We start from the raw sequence: 26,876 nt of genomic DNA on the forward strand, positions 1-26,876 counted from the left end.
TGGTTGACGTTCATTGAAGATAGCACAGATTGTGTTAAATGTTTGGAATATATAATGTGTCCCAAATCTATCCCTCAGCTCATATCCCTTGGCTAGACACAGATCTAAGTATGCGTTCCTCAACCATTGACTTGTCCCATATGAACAGTTGTGGTGTTCACATTTTGACACACACTACAGTATAAGAGCAGGACAGCATCTTAGTTCCCTAGAAGAGCCTAGAAAAACACACATATCCCCTCATCAACTTCATAGAGTAAATTAAAGAGTCTCTGTCACCACATTATAAGTGCCCTATATTGTACATGATGTGATCGGCGCTGTAATGCAGATCACAGCAGTGTTTTTTATTTAGACAAACGATCATTTTTGACGGAGTTATGACCTATATTAGCTTTATGCTAATGAGTTTCTTAATGACCAACTGGGCGTGTTTTACTTTTTGGCCAAGTGGGCGTTGTACAGAGGAGTGTATGATGCTGACCAATCAGTGACCAATCAGGTCATACACTTCTCTCCATTCATTTACACAACAGATAGCGATATAGCTATATCGCTATGTGCAGCCACATACACACACTATAACGCTACTCATGTGTCATGACTATGAATATACATTACCTCCTGACACTTCGCTAACGTTTCTGTGAGATTTACAGCAAGGCAAGCGTGATCTCGCGATATTACGCTGTAAACTGTCATTTAAAGCGAGATTACGCTTGACCGGTAATTACACAGTGGCGGGTGGCAGCGGCCATTACAACAGCACAGTAGAAAACGGCATGACGGTCTTAAAGAAACACCTCAGGTTTGTTTTTTCCCTGCCCCCTCCTTTTGTAAATGTAATGTAGTCATGTGTATTGACTTACCTGGTGCTGTATTTCACGGGACGCCGATGTGTTCCGGGCCGCAGTGGGATCAAGTAATCTGTACTCTGACAACCCAAATCCTACAGCGTCTACTGTACAAACCGTAGGTCAGTCTCTCAATGCAAGTCTATAAGACTCCCATCAAGGCAGACACTGTAGGATACAGGGAGTCACACTGAAGATTTTGCGGCCTCACGGCGGCCTAAAACAGAGCAGCTACCGGCAAAATACAGCACCAGGTAAGTCAATACACATGTCTACATGACACTACATTACTGGGGGGGCGTAAAAAAAACAAAACCTTGCCAGTAAAATAACCATTTACAACTTTTTGATATTACTATGCAGTATCTAGAAATCTAGTTTGTGAAGCGGTTATTCTGGATATTTGTATATTCATTCGCATCAGCACTATTCCCAGTGTAGACTGGTAATATCCCAAGTCATTTTTTGGATCCATTCATGTGTATTTTAGTAACCGTAGGTTGAAATGAAAGCATATTACCCGACATAATATGACATATATTGGTCACTACTTATGAACTAGAAAGTGTTCACCAGCAGATTACGCATTTTTTTTAATAGAACAACTACTATTTATTCTGCTCTGTGCCATTTAGCGTGGGGGACTATGAAAGGTTAACTTGTGGACTTGCTTCTTGTTTCACTTCACTAAGCATCTATGTAATGTTTAGACTGTCAGTTATACAGTAAGGTAGGCTCTATGTAATGTTTAGACCAGGAGTGGGCAAAATACAGACGACGTTCGAAACCATTAAGGCCATTTCAGGGCCCATTCTGAGTTTTTTAGTGGCCACAAAACAACAGCAAACTTCTCGGCACATTGCCCCACACGCTCCGGGGACTTGTCAAACACCAGTATAGACTGTACATGGCGGACAGGTCAACTGACTCAATCGTGGAACATTCTAAATATTTTTTTTAATGTTTTTCTTTGCCAACATCATGCAGAGGATATTGGATAACACTTTGGGTATGCAGGTTAGGAAACATCTCAGTAACAGACTGTACGCTGCCACAAACAGCAGCCTAAAGTATGCACAACTCAGTGTGCACAATCTGCTACATGCTCTGCTATCCTGTATGTAGCTGTGTGAAGACACACTGTAAGGTACAAATGGATGAAGGCAGCGAGGGGCCAGAGTGGGCGCCCTGTAGGCTGCGTTTAGCCCTTGGGCGGCCAGTTGGTCACCACTTTGTGGTATTTTTCCTACATTCATTGGGAGAAAGTATTTCCTAAAACGGCATCTTTTTATTGAAGGAGATGTCCGCAATGCCTTTTTATTACAGGGGTCCCGGATAATAAACTGATCACATGATGTCCTGTTGCTGGGACCTCCAGTAATCAGCTGTAATCTTTGAGGTAATCAAGAAGCAAGTGTTGCGCCATCTTAAAAAAATGTTACTTTTGGACAGTGCCCATTGAAACTAGTGGGCTATCCATATAGTATATGGACATACTGGGTACTCCAGAGAGACAGACTGTCTTTTTAGTTGCCCTCGGCTCAGGGCAAAGAGACAAGGGTGTTGAACGAGTGAACCCCCATCTAATAACCCCTTAACGATAATCTCCATAATAGGGGTCCTCATAATAGGGGTCCTCACTGTGTCCACACAACCAGAATAAGTTCTACCTCTCTGTGCTCCGGCTGACTCGTGTTATTCCCGACCATGAAGAAGGAAATAGCGAAGCTCGCTGAGCTACGCTGTTTCCGTAAACCCCATAGGAGTGAATGGCAGTTACAGAAGCAGCGTAGCATGCGAGGTACGCTGTTTCCGTAACTGCCATTCAGTTCAGTTTCGTCTTCATGGTCAGGAATAACACGAGTCAGCCGGAGCACAGAGAGATAGAATGGGGTTTAGGGGGTCCCGTTCTAGAGATAGGTGCATGTCCCAGAGGTGGGACCCGCATCTATCTGACATTTATGACATATCCTGTGGATGTCATAAATGTCCCTGATAGGAAAAAGACATGACGCTCGGGGTGATTTTTTTTCTTCGATGCAGTAGTGAAGGAGCTTCCTATCATACTATTACCTGAAAGTGTGAACCCAGCTGTAATAATATTTCCCTAGTGTCCCGATGCAGAAAACCGATGAATTGTTTAGTCAGGATAACGACCTACAACGTGACTATGAATTCCTTTTTTTTTTACTGTAATTTGAAATGCGTCAGTTTGTAAAACTAAACCCCCAAACCCTTAACCGATCCAGGAGCGATAAACACATTTATTTCCAACAGATGCTTTATCTCTGACACAAGATTCACTTGGATTTCCATATTTCCTTATTTGATTCCCTTCATAAACCACATTAAACATTGCTGCTGTGCGGTGTACGACATCCAGCAGCAAAACGCAATCCTCGCAACGTGCAGAGAACTGACTACCGTGCGTCACACATCAAGTGCACGCGACTTTGTATTGTTACAAATGAATGCTACTCCACCAGACAGCAACTTTAAACATTTGGTTTTATTGACTCAATGGAATCAATTTATTTTCAGACTGATTGTCTGTGTGTTTTTGGATCACGGGTACTCCACTGAAACAGAGTGACAGGGCCTGAATAATTCATCTTTTCTGCTACAAAATGTCATTACTTCAAGTTAAGCCTTCTATAAGATTCTGTTAGTAGACAGTGCATGCGATTGAGTGTCACCGGGATATTTGATCCAATTCGTTGTATGTCACGATGCTCAGGAAGACAGCAGACTGAGAAGAGACGGAGGAGTGTGTCAGATGTCTGGACAGATCAGGAGCAGCAGCTTATTACTGCGCTCAGTCCTTGTGCATCTGACAACTGCGCTCATACGGAATTTCTGACAGCGCCTTCAGTCAATTCAACTTATTTTGCTTGGAAGCCGAAACTGGTGAGGATGTTTTACTCCCCGCAGCCCGCAGAACTCACTGGTTACTGCTTTCAAGTGAAGGAACTTAAAATGAATAACTATGCTGTCACAAGACGTAGACGTATATATATACAGTATATGGATCACACTATAGCTGCTTTTGTCAAGCCGTGGTTGTATCTATTACGCGCTTTACCCATCCATCTGCTTCCGGGATTATTGACAGACAGACGAGGTGATGGGTAGGGATCTGAGAACATGACCACAGATCCCTCAGAAGAAAAGAGATGAATAATACACAGCATATGAAAGACCTGCTATCTACCCTGCTTAATGCTGTCAGAAAAGAAGCTAACAGGAGCTTAGGGGTGTCGGAGAATCAAATATTCTGGATTATCGGACAGTTGAAGAAAGCTGTGGTATCTGTATATAAGTAGGGATCTTCGAGAAAGAAAAATGGCCAATATAAAAGGCTACCCCCAAAATATTCTACTATCACTTATATCGGTGGTTAGCTCTGCTTTTGTGTGACTTCAGATTATTTTGCAATCTGACAATAAGGCGGGATTCACACGACCGGGTCCCGCCCGAGCCCGAGTGTCGGCCGGTAAAATTGGCCATTTTGCCAGGCCGGTTTGCATAAAGTTTTGCATCCGTTCCGAGCCGGGCAGATCTGGACAGTGACATCAGCGGCAACTCCTGAAGGGGAATCCCCATGTGTTCGGGGATTCCGCTTCAGGAGTTTCCCCTGATGTCACTGCCCAGATATGGACAGAGACATCAAGCGCTCTGTCCAGGAGCGGAATCCCCGAAAACAAGGGGATTCCGCTCCTTCAAGGAGCTAAAGTGGGGCTAGCACATAGCAGAGCAGGGAGATACCTCCCTGCTCTGCTATAGTGGCGTCGCTACAGTAGTAGCAGCCGCAGCAGCTGCTAGCGGCGCCATCGAAGGTGTCGCCGGGCCAGGGCGCTTTTAACAAGCAGGGGAAGGGAGCCAGCGCAGCGCTCCCTTCCACCTGCTGTACACCCCGGCCCTGCCACACAGTGTACAGCGTAGCCATTCGTCCGAATGGCATCAACTCCTCCTCCTCACATGCCCTCTGCGCTGTGAGGAGGAGGAGATAGAGCGCAAGCGACAGAAAACCCGGCCATCACTCGGGACACATTCCGGTGATGGCCGTGTATTACCTGGCCCCATAGACTTCTATGGGAGCCGGGCGGCCAGGCACCCGGCCAAAAATAGAGCATGTCCTATTTTTTGACGGCCGGTTTTCCCGGCCGTCAAAAAATCGGTCGTGTGAATAGCCCCATTAGGGGTCTATTATTCCTAATGCAGCCAGGTGCCGGCCAATTTATGAACGGCTGGCACCCGGAAACCCTGTCGTGTGAATGAGGCCTAAGGGTATGTTCACACCGGGCGGATACGCTGCGTAAAAGTACACAGCGTATCCGCCCTGGCGGCCATAGGGAATTCCGGCCGAAAAAAACTCACCAAATTGTGGTGTCGTTTTTCGGCCAGAATACCCACTGCAGAAAACAGAAGAGGGGGGGGGGGAGAAATGCGAAACTTACCCTCTGACATCCTGCAGCCCGGCCTCCTGGGATGACGTTTCATCCTATGTGACCGCTGCAACCAGCGATTGGCTGCAGCAGTCACATGGGATGAAATGTCATCACAGGAGGCCGGCCTGGACGAAGAAGCACAGAATTCTGGGTAAGTATAAGATTTTCTTTTTTTTCCAAAAAAAAAGCAGCGATTACGCAAATACAATGGACATGCTGTGGATTTAAAAAACGGTGACGTTTCATGCTCTGTGATACATAGGATGAAACATTATCCCAGGAGGCCGGCCTGCAGTAAGAAACACAGACGAAGTAGATATATTTGCGTTTTTTTGCTGGGGACATTCCGGACGGAAAACTGCACCACAATACGCAAATTCAATTTACATGCTGCAGATTAAATAACCGCACCGCATGGCAATTTGTGAGCGTTTTTTTCCGCTCAGCATTTACGCAGTGTGGGGATGAGATTTGTTCTATCTCAACCACTTTGCTGCTACTATATTATGCCGCCGAAAAGCCGCAGAATTGACATAACGCGTGAACTGACTCTAAATTTAGTCTGCTGATTGGCGGGGGTGCCAGGAGTTGGAAACACAATGATCTGATATTGATGACATGTCCTTAGAAATAGAGCATCAATAAATAATGCCTGGAGAATCCCTTTGAAACATAGAATGTCAGAAAATAATTGGAATAATTCTACCTTAATGAGCGTAAGCCGTCCACCCAATCAGCTTGTATCAACAATTTGTATTTTGTATTGACAAAATGTAAGTAAATTGACAACTGGGTGTTGCCATTCTCTTTTTCAGTCTAATGGTATGTTCACACGCACTAATTACGGACGTAATTCGGGCGTTTTTGCCCCGAATTACGTCCGAAAATAGCGCCTCAATAGCGCTGACAAACATCTGCTTATTGAAAGCAATGGGCAGACGTTTGTCTGTTCACACGAGGCGTATATTTACGCACCGCTGTCAAATGACGGCGCGTAAATAGACGCCCGCGTCAAAGAAGTGACCTGTCACTTCTTTGGCCGTAATTGGAGCCGTTATTCATTGACTCCAATGAATAGCAGCGCCAATTACGTCCGTAATTGACGCGGCGTTCAAGCGCCTGCACATGCCGTTACGGCTGTAATTACGGGGATGTTTTCAGGCGAAAACATCCCCGTAATTTCAGCCGTTACGGACGCTGTCGTGTGAACATACCCTTACACGGTCAGTCGATTTGACATTGCCAGAGTGTGTAGAGGCACGTCCCATTAAAAAACAGTTGTAAATTCATTCATACATTTCCAAGAGGAATAACAGAGGAACATCACAATGCACAGTTCTAAGAAAAAATACCTCAGAATTTTAATTTTATGGAAATTACAAGTATTTACTAAAACAGACATGTCAGGAGAGATGACAGGTCCTCCTTAAAGGGGTTCTCTGGACATTTTTTATTGATGGTCTGTCATTAGGATGTCATCAATATCAGATCGGTGGGGGTACGACTCCCGGCACTCCCACTGATCAACTGATTAATTGGGACCACAGTGTTTGTCGCCACTGCCTTTTCACAGTTTACAGGCACAGTGCCATATATATTCGTAGCAGATGCACCTGGGATTGCAGTTCCGGTTCCATTCAAGTGCCGGAATCCTGGGCACAGCTGCTACCGATGTGTACAGTGCTGTACCTGATCAACACTGAAGAGGCTGTGGCGATGAATACTGCGGCCCTTCAGTCAGCTGATCTGTGGGGGTGCCGGGAGTTGGACCCCCACCGACCTGAGATAGGCCATCAATAAAAAATAAAACCCTTTAATACTAAAATTGTTTGCATATTTGCTTCAAAGAGGATCTATCAGCTATAGACACGTCTGTTTTAGTAAAGACTTTCATTTTCCATAAAATAACAATGCTGGTGCATTTTTTTTAACTTAGAAGCATTGTACAGTTCCTCTGTTATTCCTCCTACAAATGTATGAGTGGATTGACAACTGGGTGTTACCAGTTGGGGGGGGGGGAGTGTCCCTACACAGGCAGACTTTGTCCAATCAGTGCTCACGATCTCAGACTGTGTAGGGTCACGCCCCTTTAACAAGGGGAATGGTAATCCCCAGTTGTCAATTTATTCATAAATTTCTAGGAGGAATAACAGAAGAACGACACAATGCAGAGTTCTAAGAAAAGATGATCCAGAATTGTTATATTATGGGAAATAGAAGTATTTAGTAAACCAGACATGTCCGGAGAGCGCACACACTCCTTCATACTGAAAGGTTTCCTCCATCTTTGAATACTCAGGTTTTCCTTAACTTTTCCCAGGACCATTGTGTCCAATGGGCTTTTACATGAGGGATTAGCCACTTATAGGACTACCTATTACCCATCCCATATACCCTCACTGTAGGGATTGTAGTGCTATTATATGGATGATCTGTATTCCTGTCTTACCCTGTAACATTATAGAGTCTCTCCAATCATTTTGTACCTTTTTTAAATGTATGTCTTATTTCTGTGATTTAATAAAATTTGTTATATCTTTATAAATATGGCTTTATACTCCGTTTTTTTTAATTTTTTAAATTGTATTAATATTCGCATTAATTACTATTGATGGAAGATGAGTGTTGTTCTGCAGAAATAAAATAGAAAACCAAAAGTAGCAAAGCCCCAACTTATAGGACATGCAACCACGTAATATACACAGTTAAATATGGGTATGTAGCTGCCCATAGGGAGTGGTGCTGTGTCAGGAAAAAACAATTTATTTTTTTAAATATCCGGATAAAGAAATGGTCAATGCAATGTTTCTCTGCACGTCTATGGATGTCATACTATTTTCCCATTAGTTGTGGCAGAAAAACTGTCCAGAAACATTGGCTATATGTGAACGCACCCTTAAAAGATGTAACATTTTCAAAAAGACTTTGCTCCATATATCCACTCAAATGGTCAACAGTCCCATATAAATCCATGGTGTCGTGCTTCCAGTTGTAGTCAATCCCTGGCCATACAATTCAGATCCTGAATAATACATCTGCAGGAGGTTAGCATTTATATACAATAGCCATAGCATCTGCTATATGGGCAGAATACACGTATCATGTCCATATACCTAAAAGACCCTGAACCTGTCCCCGAGTGGCGCAATTGTAATGCAGACTGCACTCTAGAAGCGCTATAGAATCCATATTAACGTGAACCTACAGAAGACCTTGACGTAGAATACACTACTAAGGCTACAGTCAGACGAGCGTAGCTGACAAGCGTCTATGGAGGGATACGTGACACGCAGTAAAATAGGACATGTCCTATTTTTTCACGGATCCTTCATACGCTCCGTTGAAACGACGGATGTGTGAACGGCCCCATTGAAGTACATGAGTACGCGTGACGACCGTTGTTTTAACGGCCGTCACCCGGACCACATATACGCTTGTCTGAATGAGCCCTAAGACTATGTTACTTGAGGTGATGTTTTCAGCAGCAAAACTGAAGCTGCTAATACACGAAGGATAATGGACTTTGCTTCCTTCAAAGTCCTTGATTCACATAAAAACGATTGATTCATGTGTGACAGTACAACCTTGCAATGACTTAATCCCCTGTTATCTTCAATAGAGGACTTTACTTTCCGTCCAGGACAGATATCATGTCCCCCCTTACACGGTAACATAAAAGCCTCCTAACTACCACATGTGCCCCTGGAAGTCAATGATGTGCCCAGGGCGTCTTTTTCTTCCTTGTTCAGCAGATGACTCATTTACCCTTAACCAGAGGGTAAAACTTTGTGGCAAATATAGCGTGTATGAGGAGTACAGCTGGGAATTATTTGCCCTAAGGTGGCTCGGAGTCATGTTTGGTATAATGAAGCTGTGACCCATGTCAAGGCCAGCTTGCATCTGGACTCAATTAAAGTAGTGTTACCACATAGGATTTCTTTTATTGTTCCAATGTATCTAAACGGAAAAAAAACCTAAACTTTTCAGATAGTCTTGATTTAAAAGATTCTAGTTTCGTTTTGTGTATACAGCTCCTATGCAGGCCGATGTGTCTCCATGGTTACAAACTATAAACAAACCCTGCCTGTGTAGTCTGATCCTGCAGTCACTTCCTTCCATCTGCCTGCGCTTCAACTGTCTGTAAATTAGAAACAAGAGGGGTAGATGGAGCAGGATTAGACAGGTGTAATCTGTAACCATGGAGACGCATAGGTCTGCAGAGTAGCCATGTACACAAAACTGTAATTTTTTTAAAAGTAAGAATATTAGCAGAGTTGTTAAATTAATGTGAGATATCTCGAAGCAATAAATAATTGTGGGAGGACTGGAGACTGGTACTCTAGAGCCAAGGCCCTCATCCTGTGGTACGTGGCACATGTCTCTAGGAGGCACATGCACTCTCCTCTCACTTCGCAGGCACACCGCGTCCATAACTGCGCCGACAAGACGATCTGTAGGCTCACAAATTATCGGCAGGTAAAAGCACTCTCATAGTTAATAATCGCACAGTAAACTGCCGTTTAGCTGCATAACCGTGTGGCCATTAACAATGAAGGTGCTTTTACCTTTACCGCCAATTGTTAAACCGCGCTGAGCTACATGTCAGCATGGTTTTAGACGCATCTCTGGCGCCCGTCAGCCGGGATGCATCCGCAACGTGAGGAACCAGCCTAAGGCCTCATGCACACGACCGCAGTGGTGTGCACGGCCGTGATTTTCGGCTCGGATGGCTGTGGATTGTCACCCGCGGGCCGTGCACATGGCCGCGTGCATTCATTTCTATGAGCCTGGACCACAGAACACGGCCGCAATAAGACATGTCCTATCTCTTTGCGATCCAGGCTCCAGGGCAATGCACGGACCGCGGAAACCACGGTCGTGTGCATGGGCCCTTTGAAATGAATGAGGCCGCAATTCACCCGCAGATACATTCGTGTGCATGGGGTTTAAGGTGATCTTTACATCTGCGTTGGATGATCCGGTAGGACCCGCTGTCACAAATCCGGTAAAGGATGCCGGATAAAATAGCACAGCATGCAGTGTTTTTTTGTCAGTTAAAATGCCGGACACCATGATGGAAACCCGGCGGACCCCAATATAGTGAATGGAGACCGTCAAGCACAGTTGGTGTCCATGATGCGATGGATCAGACACTGCTGCCATTTTAGTTATTCTGCTCTGTCAAGAGAAATGACGACGTAGATGTGAACGGAGACTGAGGTAGAAATATGAAAATAAACAAACAGAATTAAGATGCACTTTATTTTATGCCCAGAGCCGGGGGATTAGATGGTAACGCTGTCGTTTGTAGCCCAATTTATGCAGAGCAACCCCCATGTTAATTCCGGGCCAAAATATTACGGGCACGTTACATTTGACTGAAAAGTTCTCAAGGTCCATTGTACCACGACAGCGTACATGTATTGGTAAGGTTATGGGCGCTGTTGGTCGTCTCTCTGTGCTGACATTACCTTCCAGATGATCAGTAATATCACTGTGACGCCAAATAAATAAAAATGTATTACAAAATTTACCATGTGGACTAAATATACAAAAATTATGAAATACGGGTCATGGGGGCAAAACCATGTGATGAAATATCTCCGAATAATTATAGATATATGATTTTATTCACTGTCATTGAGAACACAAAGGATAACAAGTATATAAAAAAGCGAGGTCAACCACAGTACTATGTGATTCCAAAATGTTATTGACAGCAAGCCAAGGAGAAATCACAGCGAGGCCGAGATCAATACCTCGTTTCAATGTTACAAGCTCCCGCACATATGAAGTGTATAATAATAATTATTATGGAAGCTGGAGATAAATGGTCGCCTCTAGGTAACAGCTATGATTAGATGAGGGTAAAGGTGACCAAAATCTACCTCACAAATGCATGAAAGCAGCAATATTATTAGTGTATATTTATGACCCTGTTATTGGGACAAGAGCAGCAGAAAGGGACGTGTCAGCAAGTAATAGATGTCTTAGTACATAGCACATATCTGCTCGGGGAAGAATAAACAGGAAAAGGATCCAACCAAATGACAATGACGCTGACTAGATTTGCTCTATATTCGGGCACCGCTGCTATTTCATCAGAATAAACCCAAAGAACCAGGAGAAATATACTACTAGATATACTACTAGTCCTTGACCTTTTGGGGCTGTTCTATACTGATTATTGACGATCCTATTGTTGGGTTACTAAAAATGACAAACGTGCTCCAGGAGTGGTCTACCTAGCCCCTGATTCTACAGTAATTGGTCCGTCAATAATATACACAACTAAAAAATGTAACCGCCGCTGCCCGGGTATAAAGTGTCGGCATGTCCGTTTGTGTGTTCATTGGATTTGTTCCAAGGGTGCCCCTCCTGTTTACGGGAAAATCTCTAGTAGCCCTATATACCCCGGCAGTCACACTATTTATTTCACCTAACAGCTAAACTGGTAGGAGATGGAGTCATAAGACTGACAGGGCCTGTTGATAAACATTGGCAGTTTTATTGCCAGGTGCATCGACTTAAAGATTTTTACCCGATCCACCCCTGGAGCAGGCAACATACAGTTGTCCATGCAAGAAACAATGGCAAATTTATTCCTGGTTAGCGCATTGAACCAGCCTGGATGGGCCTTATCTGCCCTGATATTAACCTTATGATTGTCTGAGGGCATTTTTTCAGTTGCTGCCTTAGGCCTCATTCACACGAGTGTATTTCACATTGACAGCACACTGACCCATGCAATTCAATGGGGCTATTCACACATCCGTGTTTTTTCACAGAGCGCGTACCCGTTGCGTGAAACGCACTGCACGTCCTATTTCATCTGTTTTTTGTGGACCACGTTGCCCATTGAAGTCTATGGGTGTGTGAAAAACACTGACAGCAGACGGACAACATCCGAGTTTCACGCATCAGTTGCTAAAGAAATGCTGAGAAAAAAAAAAGAAACCAGGAAGTGCAGAAATACGAACGTGAAAAACCGATGCCACACGAAAAGCACACTGATGCGGAACGGAAACCACCATGATGGCACACGGACATGAAATGCATAAAATGCGGTCCGTTTTTTGCGCACGCAAATCGAACCCCCTCATGTGAATGCAACCTTAAACAGATTAACATTAGGATTATGCTGATGTAGCATCTCCTGTCATTTAAGTATTGTTTCCTGCTTGGTAGCTGGGAAATTTCCATGGCGGGCATTCGCCTCTACCTCATCATCATCCATGAAGTCGATCTGTAGTTGTGTCATGTAAATGTATGTTCCTGATTCTCTACTGGCAATGAGATGGGATATCTGCCCTTGTATCTTAAATGTGGGCATGATACCACTCTTTTACTTCAGTTACTCCAAATTAAGTCATGTGAAAGCAGTTGTTAGAACTACGGATTTTGCTAAGAAAATCTCTTGATTCGAGGCAATTTAAAGTGGTTTTCCAGCCACTAAAAATTGATGGCCTATCTTCAAGATAGGCCATCAATAGCTGATCGATGGGGGTCCGACTCCCAGGACCCGAGCTGATCAGCTGTTTTGAAGAGGCTGCTTCCTCTTAATTTCTTCTTGCTCAGTACCATTGAAATGAATTGGAGAAAAGGCTGCCATGTCTATGAATGGCCGCTAAACGCGTGTCGACGATTCACAGTGAGCAAGAAGAAATTAACCCCTTCCCTCTTTAGCCACTTTTGACCTTCCTGACCGAGCCTCATTTTTCAAATCTGACATGTGTCACTTTATGTGGTAATAACTCCGGAATGCTTTCACCTATCCAAGCGATTCTGAGATTGTTTTCTCGTGACACATTGGACTTTAAGTTACTGGAAAAATTTGCTCGATATGTTCAGTATTTAATTGTGAAAAACACCAAAATTTAGCGAAAAATTGCAAAAATTTACATTTTTCTCAATTTAAATGTATCTGCTTGTAAGACAGGCAGATATACCACACAAAATTGTTGCTAATTAACATCCCCCATATGTCTACTTTAGATTGGCATCGTTTTTTGAACATCCTTTTATTTTTCTAGGACGTTACAAGGCTTAGAACTTTAGCAGCAATTTCTCACATTTTCAAGAAAATTTCAAAAGGCTATTTTTACAGGGGCCAGTTCAGTTGTGAAGTGGCTTTGAGGGCCTTATATATTAGAAACCCCCAAAAAGTCACCCCATTTTAAAAACTTCACCCCTCAAAGTATTCAAAACAACATTTAGAAAATGTCTTAACCCTTTACACATGTCACAGGAATTAAAGCAAAGTAGAGGTGAAATTTACAAATTTCATATTTTTTTGCAGAAATAAATATTTAGTACAATTTTTTTTATAACACAGAAGGTTTTACCAGAGAAATGCAACTCAATATTTGTTGCCCAGTTTCTGCAGTTTTAGGAAATATCCCACATGTGGCCGTAGTGCGCTACTGGACTGAAGCACCGGCCTCAGAAGCAAAGGAGCACCTAGAGGATTTTGGGGCCTTATTTTTGTTAGAATATATTTTAGGCACCATGTCAGGTTTGAAGGGCTCTTGCGGTGCCAAAACAGTCAAAATCCCCCAAAAGTGACCCCATTTGGGAAACGACACACTTCAAGGAAATTATCTAGGGGTATAGTGAGCATTTTGACCGCACAGGTTTTTTACAGAAATTATTGGAAGTAGTCCGTGAAAATTGAAATCAACATTTCTTCAAAGAAAATGTAGGTTTAGCGATTTTTTTTCTCATTTCCACAAGGACTAAAGGAGAAAAAGCATCGTAAAATTTGTAAAGCAATTTCTCCCGAGTAAAACAATACCCCACATGTGGTAATAAACGGTTGTTTGGAGACACGGCAGAGCTGAGAAGGGAAAGAGCGCCATTTGGCTTTTGGAGCTCAAGTTTAGCAGGAATGGTTTGCGGAGGCCATGTCACATTTACGAAGTCCCTGAGGGGACAAAACAGTGGAAACCCCCCACAAGTGACCCCATTTTGGAAACTACACCCATTGAGGAAATTATCTAGGGGTATAGTGAGCGTTTTGACCCAACAGGTTTTTTGCATAAATTATTGGAAATAGGCCCTGAAAATGACAATCTAAATTTTTTCAAAGAAAATGTAGGTTTAGCTAATTTTTTCTCATTTCCACAAGGACTGAAGGAGAAAAAGCACCGTAAAATTTGTAAACCAATCTCTCCCGAGTAAAACAATACCCCACATGTGGTAATAAATGGCTGTTTGGACACACGGCGAGGCTGAGAAGGGAAAGAGCGCTATTTGGCTTTTGGAGCTCAAGTTTAGCAGGAATGGTTTGCGGAGGCCATGTCACATTTACGAAGTCCCTGAGGAGACAAAACAGTGGAAACCCCCCACAAGTGACCCCATTTTGGAGACTACACCCATTGAGGAAATTATCTAGGGGTATAGTGAGCGTTTTAACCCAACAGGTTTTTTGCATAAATTATTGGAAATAGGCCCTGAAAATGACAATCTAAATTTTTTCAAAGAAAATGTAGGTTTAGCTTATTTTTACTCATTTCCACAAGGACTGAAGGAGAAAAAGAACCACTAAATTTGTAAAGCAATTTCTCCCGAGTAAAACAATGCCCCACATGTGGTAATAAACGGCTGTTTGGAGACACGGCTTGGCTTAGAAGGGAAAGAGCGCTATTTGGCTTTTGGAGATCACATTGAGCAGGAATGGTTTGCGGCGGCCATATCACATTTGCAAAGCCCCTGAGGGGAAAAAACAATGAAAACGCCCAAAAAGTGACACCATTTAGGAAACTACACCTCTTGAGGAATTCATCTAGGGGCGTAGTGAGCATTTTGACCCCACAGATGTTTCATAGAATTTATTAGAATTGGGCAGTGAAAATAAAAACAATCCTTTTTCTTCAATAAGACGTAGCTTTAGCGCAAATTTTTTCATTTTCACAACAAATAAAGGAAAAAAAAGAACCCAACATTAGTAAAGCAATTTCTACCGAGTACGGCAATACCCCATATGTGGTCATAAACTGCTGTTTGGGCACACGGCAGGGCTCAGAAGGGAAGGACCGCCATTTGGAGTGCAGATGTTGCTGGATTGGTTTCTGGGCGCCTGTGGGCCCAAAACTGTGGAAACCCCCCAGAAGTGAACCAATTTTGGAAACTACACCCCTCAATGCATTTACCTAGGGGTGTAGTGAGCATGTTAACCCTGCAGGTGTTTTGTAGAAATTAGTGTGAACTCGATGTTGCAGAGTGAAAATGGGATTTTTTTCCATAGATATGCCAATATGTGGTGCCCAGCTTGTGCCACCATAACAAGACAGCTCTCTAATTATTATGCTGGGTTTCCTGGTTTTAGAAACACCCTACATGTGGCCCTAATCTCTTGCCTGGACAGTCGACCAGGCTCAGGAGTGAAAGCGTACCATGTAAAATTGAGGCCTAATTTGGCGATTTACAAAGTATTGGTTCACAACTGCAGAGGCTCAGATGTGAAATAATAAAAATAAACCCCTGAGAAGTGACCCCATTATGGAAACTGCACCCCTTAAGGCATTTATTAAGGGGTGTAGTGAGCATTTTCACCCCACAGGTCTTTTCCATAAATGATTGCGCTGTGGATGGTGCAAATTAAAAATTTATATTTTTCCCTAGATATGCCATTCAGTGGCAAATATGTCGTGCCCAGCTTATGCCACTGGAGACACACACCCCAAAAATTGCTAAAAGGGTTCTCCCGGGTATGACGGTGCCATATATGTGGAAGGAAACTGCTGTTTGCGCACACTGTAGGGTTCAGATGGGAGGAAATGCCATTTGGCTTTTGGAGCGTGGATTTTGCTTGGTAGTAGTTTTGTTTGGAGTCTTACTGGTGTTTCCATTTATAATGTAGGGCATATGTAAGCCGGGCGGAGTATATAAGGGGCATAGTCAGGTGGTATAATAATGGGGTAAAAAAAAACAATAAAATGATCCATAGATGTGTGTTACGCTGTGACACAATCCTTTCTGCATAGGCCGGTGTCGCACTGATATATGGCGTCCTTTATTATCCCCCTTTTGGTCCACACTCCGCGCCTTTGTAGTTTGGGGAATTTTGCTAGGAAGTGTTCTCCTGGTATAATACGGGCACCGTCGCTTCCAGCGGATATGTTTGGGCCTCCCTTTCCTGGTTCCCTAATTTTAGGTCCTTGATAAATCGCCTCTTCAAACAGAAGAAATGTTCCCCTCGGGCACAACTGCATATTTTTTTATTTCCTGACTTATTGGAGCCATAACTAATTTTTTTTTTCATAGACGTAGCGGTATGAGGGCTGGTTTGTTGCGGGACGAGCTGTAGTTATTATTGGTACCATTTTGGGGTACATGTGACTTTTTGATCACCTTTTATCCTATTTTTTGGGATGGCAGGTAAACAAAAAAACGCAATTCTGGCACAGCTTTTTTCGTTTTTTTTATACAGCGTTCACCATGCGTTATAAACTACATGTTAACTTTATTCTGTGGGTCAGTACGATTCTGGCGATACCTAATTTATAGAACTTTTTCATGTTTTACAACTTTTTTCACAATAAAATTACTTTTGTAAAAAGAACGTATTTTTTCTGTCGCCAAGTTGTGAGAACCATAACTTTTTAATTTTTTTGTCGACGGAGTTGTATGAGGGCTTGTTTTTTGCGGGACGAGCTATAGTTTTTACAGGTACCATTTTTGGATAGGTGCGACTTTTTGATCACTTTTTATTCTAATATTTGTAGGGCAAAGTGACCAAAAAACAGAAACTCTGGTAACGTTTTTTACGTTTTTTTTTACTCTGTTCACCGCGTGCAATAAATAATATAATATTTTGATACCTCCGGTCGTTACGGTCGTGGCGATACCAAATACATATGGTTTATTATTATTTTTCAATAATAAAGGACTTGATAAGAGTAAAAGGGGGATTGTGTTTTATTTGATTACTTGAAACTTTTACTGTTTTCAAACTTTTATTTTTTGCACTTTTTTATACTTTTTTTACACTTTTCTTCAAGTCCCACTAGGGGACTTGAAGGTCCAACGGTCAGATTTTTTTTTTCCTAATACTTTGCACTACCTATGTAGTGCAATGTATTAGATCTGTCAGTCATTCACTGACAGCAAGCCGATTAGGCTTCGCCTCCCGGCGGGGCCTAAATCGGCTTCCGTAATGGCAGAGCAGGAGACCATTGTGTCTCCTGTTGCCATAACAGCAGTCGCCAGTCCCGATTGCCTGTCAGGGCTGGCGATCTGCTAGTAACCGCTACGATGCAGCAATCGCTTTCGATTGCTGCATCGAAGGGGTTAATGGCAGGGATCGGAGCTAGCTCCGGTTCCTGCCGTTACAGGTGGATGTCAGCTGTACAGTACAGCTGACTTCCACCGCTGATGACGCCGGATCAGCTCCTGACCCGGCGCCATCTTGCCGGCAGCTACGGAAGCCGATCAGGCTCCGCCGCCGGGCGGATCTTGACCGGCTTCGGTGCTAGGCAGACCGGGAGGCCAGTATTAGGCCTCCGGTTGCCATTGCAGCCACCGGAACCCCGGCAATTTCATTACTGGGGTTCCGATGAGCTGCAAACACCTTAAGTGCAGCGATCGCGTTTGAGCGCTGCACTTAAGGGGTTAATGGCGGGGATCGAAGCTAATTTCGGTCCCCGTCGTTACAGCCGGATGTCAGCTGTAAGATACAGCTGAGATCCGGTAATGATGGCACCGGCTCAGCTTCTGAGCCGGTCCCAAACATTCGGCATACATGTACGGCAAGATGCGGGAAGTCAATGCTTTCCATGACGTACATGTACGGCAAATGTCGGGAAGGGGTTAAGGGGAAGCAGCGCTAGTACCAGCTCTGCTGCCCCTTCAAAACAGCTGATCGCTGGGGGTCCTGAAAGCAATGGTTGGATCACAATTGAAAGCAGTTTCATGCATGAAAGCCCACTTATTAGCACGCTGAACATGATGTGCTCTATCAGCTTGCTTTGTGGCCTGGTTTTGGTCAGGAGTCTCTGCGCCACTGAGAGCCTCCTGTCTGATCTGTTGCTGAGAAAGCCGGACCCGAGTTTGCCGCAGTATAACGCATTTCACCAGTTTGCAGTCAGGCAAGAGTTTGCTGAGGAGTCTCTGCGGCTCAGCTTTCCTCCTGGCCATTGGAGACTTCCTGCCATTTGATTGAGTTCTCTTTGGCGGCATTTTGCAAATTTAAGTTAACGGTTAGTTGACCTCAAATTTGATAAGATCCGGAAGGTGTAGTGGCTGCTTAGAAGCCAAGTGCAATACCTTTCAGAAACGTGAAGTCAAAATCTCACAGCAAGAGCGGCTTTAAGTCTCCACTGGACTTTGTTTTACTTTTCAAGACTTCTTAATATGTGCCCAAAAAGCATGAGATGCAATGGGAGATGATTTATCTAAACTGGTCAAAGGCCCTGTTCACACAGAGTTTTTTTGACGCGGAAACCACTTCGGAAAATGCGCCAAAAAACGTCCGAAAACGCCTTCCATTGATTTCAATGGGAGGCGGAGGCGTTTTTTGTTCCCGCGAGTGGTAAAACCGGCTCACGGGAAAAAGAAGCGATATGCCCTATCTTTGGCTGTTTACGTCTCTGACCATCAATGGGAGGTAGTTAGAGTGTTTTTCCGCAGCGTTTTTGCCCGTGGCGCTCAGCGGTCACGGGGCGAAAAACGTGGCAAACGGCGTGCAGGAAGATCAAAATCTGCTTCTAAATTCCAGACGGAATTTTGAGCCAGAATTTTCTGCCTGCAAAAAACTCTGTGTGAACAGGGCCTAAAAGAAAAATGAGGCAGTTGACCATAGCAACCAATCAGATTCCAGCACTCATTTTTCTAAGGCCCCTCAGATAATGAAAGTATTAATCTGATTGGTTGCTATAGGCAACTATTCCACTGTACCTTCCCATCTAGGATTATCTAGTGAAGTGCACTACCAGCTACTGCCAGATAAAAACATATACATTATAAGGCCTCATTTACACGAACGTAATATACGCGCGTGCGACGCGCGTGCTTTGCACGCATGTCGTACGCACCTATATTAGTCAATGGGGCAGTTTAGACGATGCGTGAATTGCGCTCAGCGCGTGTGCGCAGAAAAAAACTCACGACATGTTCTATAATCGTGCGTTTTTCGCGCACTCACGCACCCATTGAAGTCAATGGGTGCGTGAAAACCACGCATGCCGCACGGAAGCACTTCCGTGCGAACTGCGTGATTCGCGCAAGAGCTGTCAAACTCCTGAATGTAAACAGAAAAGCACCACGTGCTTTTCTGTTTACAAACATCCAAACGGAGTGTCAAATTCGAGATGAGCGCACCGAACTTCACCGGGTTCGGCCAAACTCGTTTTGACCGAAACCGGTAAAAAATGTTCGTGTACGCGACGTCAGGAGACAGTCACTGTCCACGGTGCTGAAAGCGTTAAACTGGTTCAGCACCATGGACAGTGACTTCCGCTCCGAAAATCCATGAACCTGTAAAAAAAAAAAGACGTTCTGACTTACCGATAACTCCGGTCCGACCTCCCGGGATGACAGTTAAGTCCAAGTGACAGCTGCAGCCAATCACAGGCCAAGCACAGGCTGCAGCCAATCACAGGCTGCAGCGGTCTCATGGACTGCGGCGTCATCCTGGGAGGTGGGGCCGGATGACAAGAGTGGGACGCGTCACCAAGGCAACGGCCGGGAGCCCGGACTGGGGGAAGCAGGAAGTTCTTGGTAAGTATGAAAGTCTTTTTTTATTCACAGGTTGGTGTATATTGTGTTCGGCATTCACTGTCGAGGGTGCTGAAAGAGTTACTGCCGATCAGTTAGCTCTTTCAGCACCTTGGACAGTGACGGGCGTCGACTAGCCTCATCTCTATGATGGCGGCTGCGCGAAAATCACGCAGCCGCGCATCATACACGGATGACACACGGACCTGCCAAGTGCCTTTTGCGCGCGCAAAACGCAGCGTTTTTTGCGCGCGCAAAACGCACACGCTCGTGTAAATCAGGCCTAAAAGCGAATTTACTTTTATAGTATTAGATCTTAATCCTGTGATAATGGCTGATAACAGACACCAACAGCAAGGTCAAATCTAACTCAAGGCGAAAACTGAAACAGCGGCTGTCAGGGAAACCGGCTTGTGGGTCCTGTCAGGGCAGAAGTGCATGTGGTGACGTCATTGGGGAGGTAAAATCATAGGGGTAATGACGTCATAATGGGCAGATAGTGATACTGTCTGATGTGCACCCTTAGGCCTTATTCACACGAACGTGTGCGTTTTGCACGCGCATAAAACTCTGCATTTTGCGCGCGTTGCAGTTCTGTGTGTCATCAGTGTTTGCTGCGTGGCTGCGTGATTTTCACGCATTTGACATGCTTATGACATCCTTTGATGTATAGAAAAAGAAATGAAGGAGGTGCTTGTATTTTTTCCTTCACTTCTTTATCTACTGATGCGCGAATCACGCGCGACACACGGAAGTGCTCCCGTGTGCTGCGCGTGATTTTCACGCACCCATTGACTTCAATGGGTGCGTGATGCGCGAAAAACGCGCAAGTATATGACATGTCGTGAGTTTTACGCAGCGGACACACGCTGCGTGAAAATCACAGAATGTCTGAACGGCCCCATTGACTAACATAGGTCCGTGCGACGCGCGTGATTTTCACGCGCGTAACACGGACGTTAAACATTTTCGTGTGAATAAGGCCGAAGGCTTCATGAACATGACCATGCCCGTAATTACGACCCGTAATTAAGGGCACGGCCGGCCGTTTTTACAGGCCGTGCTCCCATTATAACGTATAGGAGCACGGTCCGTAAAATAAAAAAATAGTACATGTCCTATTTTTCTCGGCTGGTTTCTACGGCATATACATCCTCCCGTAGACATACGGGAAGGTGTCCGTCAGCCATAGAAATGAATGGGCCCGTAATTACAGGCGATTTTACAGTCGTGTGCATGGGGCCTTAGGGTAGGTTCACACTGAGGTTTTTGCAGGAAGAAAATTCTGCCTCAAAATTCTGTTTGGAATTTTGAGGCAGATTTTTATCTGCCTGCACGCCGTTTGCCACGTTTTCCACTGCGTTTTTTCGCAGCCATTGAGCGCCGCGGGCAAAAACGCTGCAAAATACGCTTTCTCTGCCTCCCATTGATGTCAATGCAAGGTCAGAGACTTAAACGCCCGTAGATAGGGCATGTTGCTTCTTTTTCCTGCAAGACGGTTTTTCCTCTGGCGGGAAAAAAAACGCCTCCGCCTCCCATAGAAATCAATGGGAGGCATTTTTGACCGTTATTTGACGCGGTTTCCGCATCAAAAAACTTTATGTGAACTGACCCAAAGGTCCTAGTATGGATGGTGATGTCACAAGTGGGGGGCGTGGTTGTCACTGAAATCACCAAGAGGTCCTAACCCTATAAATTGAGCAGCCAGGGTTCCCCAAGCTGGAATGGTGGTGTGTGCCCTTTAAAGGGGTTTTCCTTAACCCCGTTCTAGCTTACGCGGCTCCCGCTGTCTCCCAGCCACATCCTGGTTTGGTGGTCGGGAGTTACAGAAACAGCCAAGCTCAGAGCTACGTTGTTTCAGTAACTCCCATAGAAGTGAATGGGACCTACGGAAACAGCTTAGTATGGCGAGCTACGCTGTTTCTGTAGCTCCCATTCACTTTCATGGGAGTTACGGAAACAGCGTAGCCCAGCGAGCACATTAGTAGATAGATAGATAGATGGATAAATATAGCAAATCCTTCCCATTCAACCACAATAACAGCACAGCAGTATAAATATGTGTCCGTGATGAAACCCGACCAGTCCGGAGTTGTCGGCACTACTCTGTACACTGCCATTATTACACACACCTTGTCTTCCTTCTCTATGTCAACCTCTGCACTGCGCTTCATCCTCCACTTATCTTCGATCACGCTTCCCACCTCCTAGTCGCAGGGCATTGTGGGTCACGTAGTTTTCTCACGCGTTTCCTCTAGAGCGTATACACAAAGTAGAAACTACAATCCCGGCAAGTAGCGCGTCATCAGCATCGTCGTTATTGATAGACTGTGTAAACTTCCGACCGGAAGTGACGTAAATAGCGTAAACTGGCTGTAGCAACTGTTGCTGGGGAGCTGTACGATGGACGCTAGGCAAAAGGAAAGGGCCTAAGAGAAAATCTGGTGGGAAGAAAAATATTGCACAGGCGACTATATAGAAAAGTAAGTGTCAGCTGCCGGTTAGAGGCCCAAAAAAAGGGGGATAGTTGTTTATATGTTGTACCGTGTCAGCCCACGATATCATAGTGAAGAGATTTGTCATACAGTCTGGAAGGTTCATCGCTAAGTCATGTAGTTATTTTACAATAATCATAGTAAGAAGAATCATTCTAAATCAGTGGTCTCCATCCTGTAGCCCACTAGCAGTTATTAAACTGTAACTCCCAACCTTCAGCTGTCAGGGTATGCTGGGAGTTGTTGTTACACAACTCATATACACCTTGTAATATACATCTTGTAATATACAGCCTGTAATATGCATCTTGTAACATACACCGTGTAGTAGACGCCTTGTAATCTACACCTTGTAATATACACCTTGTAGTATACATCTTGTAATATACGCCTTGTAATATACGCCTTGTAATATACGCCTTGTAATATACGCCTTGTAATATATATCTCGTAATATACACCTTGTAGTATACATCTTGTAATATACATCTTGTAATATACGCCTTGTAATATACGCCTTGTAGTATACGCCTTGTAGTATACGCCTTGTAGTATACACCTTGTAATATACATCTTGTAATATACACCTTGTAGTATACACCTTGTAGTATACACCTTGTAGTATACACCTTGTAGTATACACCTTGTAGTATACACCTTGTAGTATACATCTTGTAATATACATCTTGTAATATACGCCTTGTAGTATACACCTTGTAGTATACACCTTGTAGTATACACCTTGTAATATACACCTTGTAGTATACATCTTGTAATATACATCTTGTAATATACGCCTTGTAGTATACACCTTGTAGTATACACCTTGTAATATACACCTTGTAGTATACACCTTGTAGTATACACCTTGTAGTATACACCTTGTAGTATACATCTTGTAATATACGCCTTGTAGTATACACCTTGTAATATACACCTTGTAGTATACACCTTGTAGTATACACCTTGTAATATACACCTTGTAGTATACATCTTGTAATATACATCTTGTAATATACGCCTTGTAGTATACGCCTTGTAGTATACGCCTTGTAATATACACCTTGTAGTATACACCTTGTAGTATACACCTTGTAGTATACACTTTGTAGTATACATCTTGTAATATACGCCTTGTAGTATACACCTTGTAGTATACACCTTGTAGTATACACCTTGTAATATACACCTTGTAGTATACACCTTGTAGTATACACCTTGTAGTATACACCTTGTAGTATACACCTTGTAATATACACCTTGTAATATACGCCTTGTAGTATACGCCTTGTAGTATACACCTTGTAATATACACCTTGTAGTATACACCTTGTAATATACATCTTGTAGTATACACCTTGTAGTATACACCTTGTAGTATACACCTTGTAGTATACACCTTGTAGTATACACCTTGTAGTATACACCTTGTAGTATACATCTTGTAATATACACCTTGTAGTATACACCTTGTAATATACACCTTGTAATATACGCCTTGTAATATATACGCCTTGTAATATACGCCTTGTAATATAAATTTTAGCAAACCGAATAATACCCCAAAATATACTAGTGGTCCTAGTGACTAGATAACAAGCCCAGAAAAAGAAAGAAGTCACTACCAAATAATTGAAAAAATATATAAACAGTCTTTATTGAAGTTAATTTAGACACAGAGACAACATACAAACAATTAAATATATTAAAATACCAGGAACCCTCGAACAGGGATGAAATCAGAACAAAAAAGCAGAGCGACCCCCAGATAGTAAAATATGGTCACAATCAACTCCCAAGTGTAGCTAAAGTGCACATATATAAGCTATTTAAGCAAGTGCTAGGCATAATACATTTGCACAGATGGACACGTATGCATAGTGTGAATAGTCAGCAATCTAGAATGCAGTCTTAAGTACATATAGCACACTGAGCAATGTACCTACAGCTACATGATATAAGATGAGTGGGAGATCCGGACCAGGACGGGGGACCTCTGCTTGACCCAACGCGTGTTTCGCTCGTGCTTCGTCAACGAGCGAAACGCGCGTTGGGTCAAGCAGAGGTCCCCCGTCCTGGTCCGGATCTAAATTAACTTCAATAAAGACTGTTTATATATTTTTTCAATTATTTAGTTGTGACTTGTTTCTTTTTCTGGGCTTGTAATATACATCTTGTAGTATACGCCTTGTAATATACGCCTTGTAGTATACACCTTGTAATATACATCTTGTAGTATGCGCCTTGTAATATACATCTTGTAGTATACACCTCGTGTGCATGGGGCCTAAAGCATATTATAATGGATACCACAGTGCCAGATCCGTCGTATGACAGATACCCCAGGCCCCATTGTTTACGCCATTTGTTTCCTCTGTTCACATTCGCTTTGGGGGCTCCATTCAGAGCCTCTGTCACAAATTCTGTCGGATTGGACGGGAATAATAAAGTTTCATGCAGCGTCGGTACCTGATGGACCCTATTGTAAATGAATAGGGTCTGTCATTCATGGATCCAGATCTGCATTGTTGCTTCTATAATAAATGGAAACCATGGCGCAGATGTGAACAGAGCCCAACCCCAAGTGCAATGTTCTGTATTACTATTTTGCATGGTAATAAGTTTGTTCATTCTAAACTTTGTTCTCTCTCATCCACCAGCTTCATAATGGCCACCCCTGCAGATGAAACAGCGGAAGATCTCCCTGTGAGGGATTTTGGTCCAAACGTTTCAGGTATTGGAAAGAATCCGTTTTTGTTTATGTTCAGTATTGTCTTTGAATAGACGTCATAAAAGGGACAAATTTCCATTCACGTTAACATTTTTCATTCCTAAATTCAAGTGCTGTGTGTGTGCCCAGAGCTCTAATGCTAGCCATAGTCATGAGGTTTTTTTATGTGGATGGTGTTTGACCGATGTCCCCTCGATATCTGTTCACAGAAAAAAGACGACCTGGAATAATTGGATTTTTAACTGTCCAAACCTTTGTTCCTCTGGGAGAGGGATCAGCAACCATCGGCACTCCAGCTGTTGTAGAACTACAATTCCCAGCATGACAGCCTTTGGCAGGAATAATAAAGCCTTTGACTGTCAGTGCATGCTGGGAGTTGTAGTTTCACAACAGCGGGTATTGTCGAAGGTTGCTGACCTCTGCTCTGGGAGATAAATGTCTTAAGGGGTGTGTGGCAGGGGCTTTTCTCCCTGTCATTGAAAAAAAGCACACACAAGCAGAGGCGGGCACACCAAATGTGCAACCTGTTCAGCTACGCAAGGGCGCAGAAGATAAGAGGACTCATTGCCACCTTAAGGCCCAGTTCACAGAGTTTGCTGGCACTGATTTTGACGCGGAAACCACATCCGAATCCGTGCCAACAAACGTCGGAAACCGCCATTAATTTCAAAGGAAGGTAGAGATGTTTTTTTCCGGGGCGGCTTTCAGCCACTCGCGGGGGAAAAAAACGGCCAGTACTTTCTTACCCCGGTTCCGCCTTTGAAATCCATGAAAGCAGAAAAGACGTTTTTTGCCCGCAGAGCTCTATGACCGTGGGCACAAAACGCTGTGAAAACTGCGGCAAGAAAGTGCAGGCAGGTCAAAATCAGATATTTTTTTGTGCCTGCAAAATACTTTGTGTGAACAGGGCCTTAAAGAAGCTAGCAGCTTCCCGGAATCTATTAGTTTACATATAAGGGTCTGAGCTGAGGAATTTCATACCTCCCAATTATTAGTGGATTGTTAGACATAAGCGGGTGCTCTATCATGGGTTATTAGTCTTGCACAGGGGTCCTCTGCTGTCTCTGCCCGCCCCTGCAGACAAGGTTTTTGGCTGGAGCAGATTCTCATCGCTTTTATCTGAAAAAAAGGGTGATTGTCTCAGTTGACAAATGACAGCTATTCATATATGATATAAGGAATGTTGGTCGCTTGATGGCTATGTGCGCCTCCCCCTGCAGTGCCGCGCTTTAATGTATTAATTCTGACTGTGTTTAACGTTTTCCATTGTTCATAGTATTCATTCGAACTTTTTTTTTTACCTTTTTAGAAACCATTTCTCCTCAGAGTGCAAAGGCAAGACAAGGCGTTACACGTATTTCCAGGCAAGAGCTGGAAGATAGATATTTACGTATTCACGACGAGAACCTGTTACTAAAGCAACATGCACACAAGCAGGAGGATAAAATAAAAAGGTTAGCACAATTTATTAAAAATAGTTTGGGCTCTCTTCACCGGAGCTGTCCCTCTGGCAGATAATTATCTGAGGATATCTGACACATTCTTTGCAGTAATTATAGAATCCCTCCTTTCGGGTTTTCCCATGATAAACATTTTTTACATATTGGTTATAAATGCCATCAGTGTCTGATCG

The 26,876-nt window shown here is 43.6% G+C and overlaps 2 protein-coding genes across 3 annotated transcripts in view; one reads left to right on the forward strand and one right to left on the reverse strand.

Annotated features, from left to right (window-relative positions):
* FTO (FTO alpha-ketoglutarate dependent dioxygenase) overlaps positions 1-22,335 on the reverse strand; it is a 254,756-nt gene extending 232,421 nt beyond the window's left edge. Inside the window, exon 1 of the mRNA XM_075837504.1 lies at positions 22,150-22,335. Coding sequence (XP_075693619.1) covers positions 22,150-22,191 — 42 coding nt within the window. The 5' untranslated portion in view covers positions 22,192-22,335. The remainder of the gene's footprint in view (positions 1-22,149) is intronic.
* Positions 22,336-22,373: 38 nt separating this feature from the next.
* The window catches only part of RPGRIP1L (RPGRIP1 like), a 145,046-nt gene continuing 140,543 nt past the window's right edge, over positions 22,374-26,876 (forward strand). For both annotated transcript variants that reach the window (XR_012850555.1, XM_075837503.1), the window contains exons 1-3: positions 22,374-22,500; positions 25,173-25,246; positions 26,553-26,697. Coding sequence is in view for 1 of the 2 variants with exons in the window: in XM_075837503.1 (XP_075693618.1) it covers positions 25,180-25,246; positions 26,553-26,697 (212 nt within the window). In the remaining variant the exon portion in view is untranslated. The remainder of the gene's footprint in view (positions 22,501-25,172; positions 25,247-26,552; positions 26,698-26,876) is intronic.

The sequence above is a fragment of the Rhinoderma darwinii genome, chromosome 9 (genome assembly GCF_050947455.1).
Source record: "Rhinoderma darwinii isolate aRhiDar2 chromosome 9, aRhiDar2.hap1, whole genome shotgun sequence".
Classification (NCBI taxonomy): domain Eukaryota; kingdom Metazoa; phylum Chordata; class Amphibia; order Anura; family Rhinodermatidae; genus Rhinoderma; species Rhinoderma darwinii.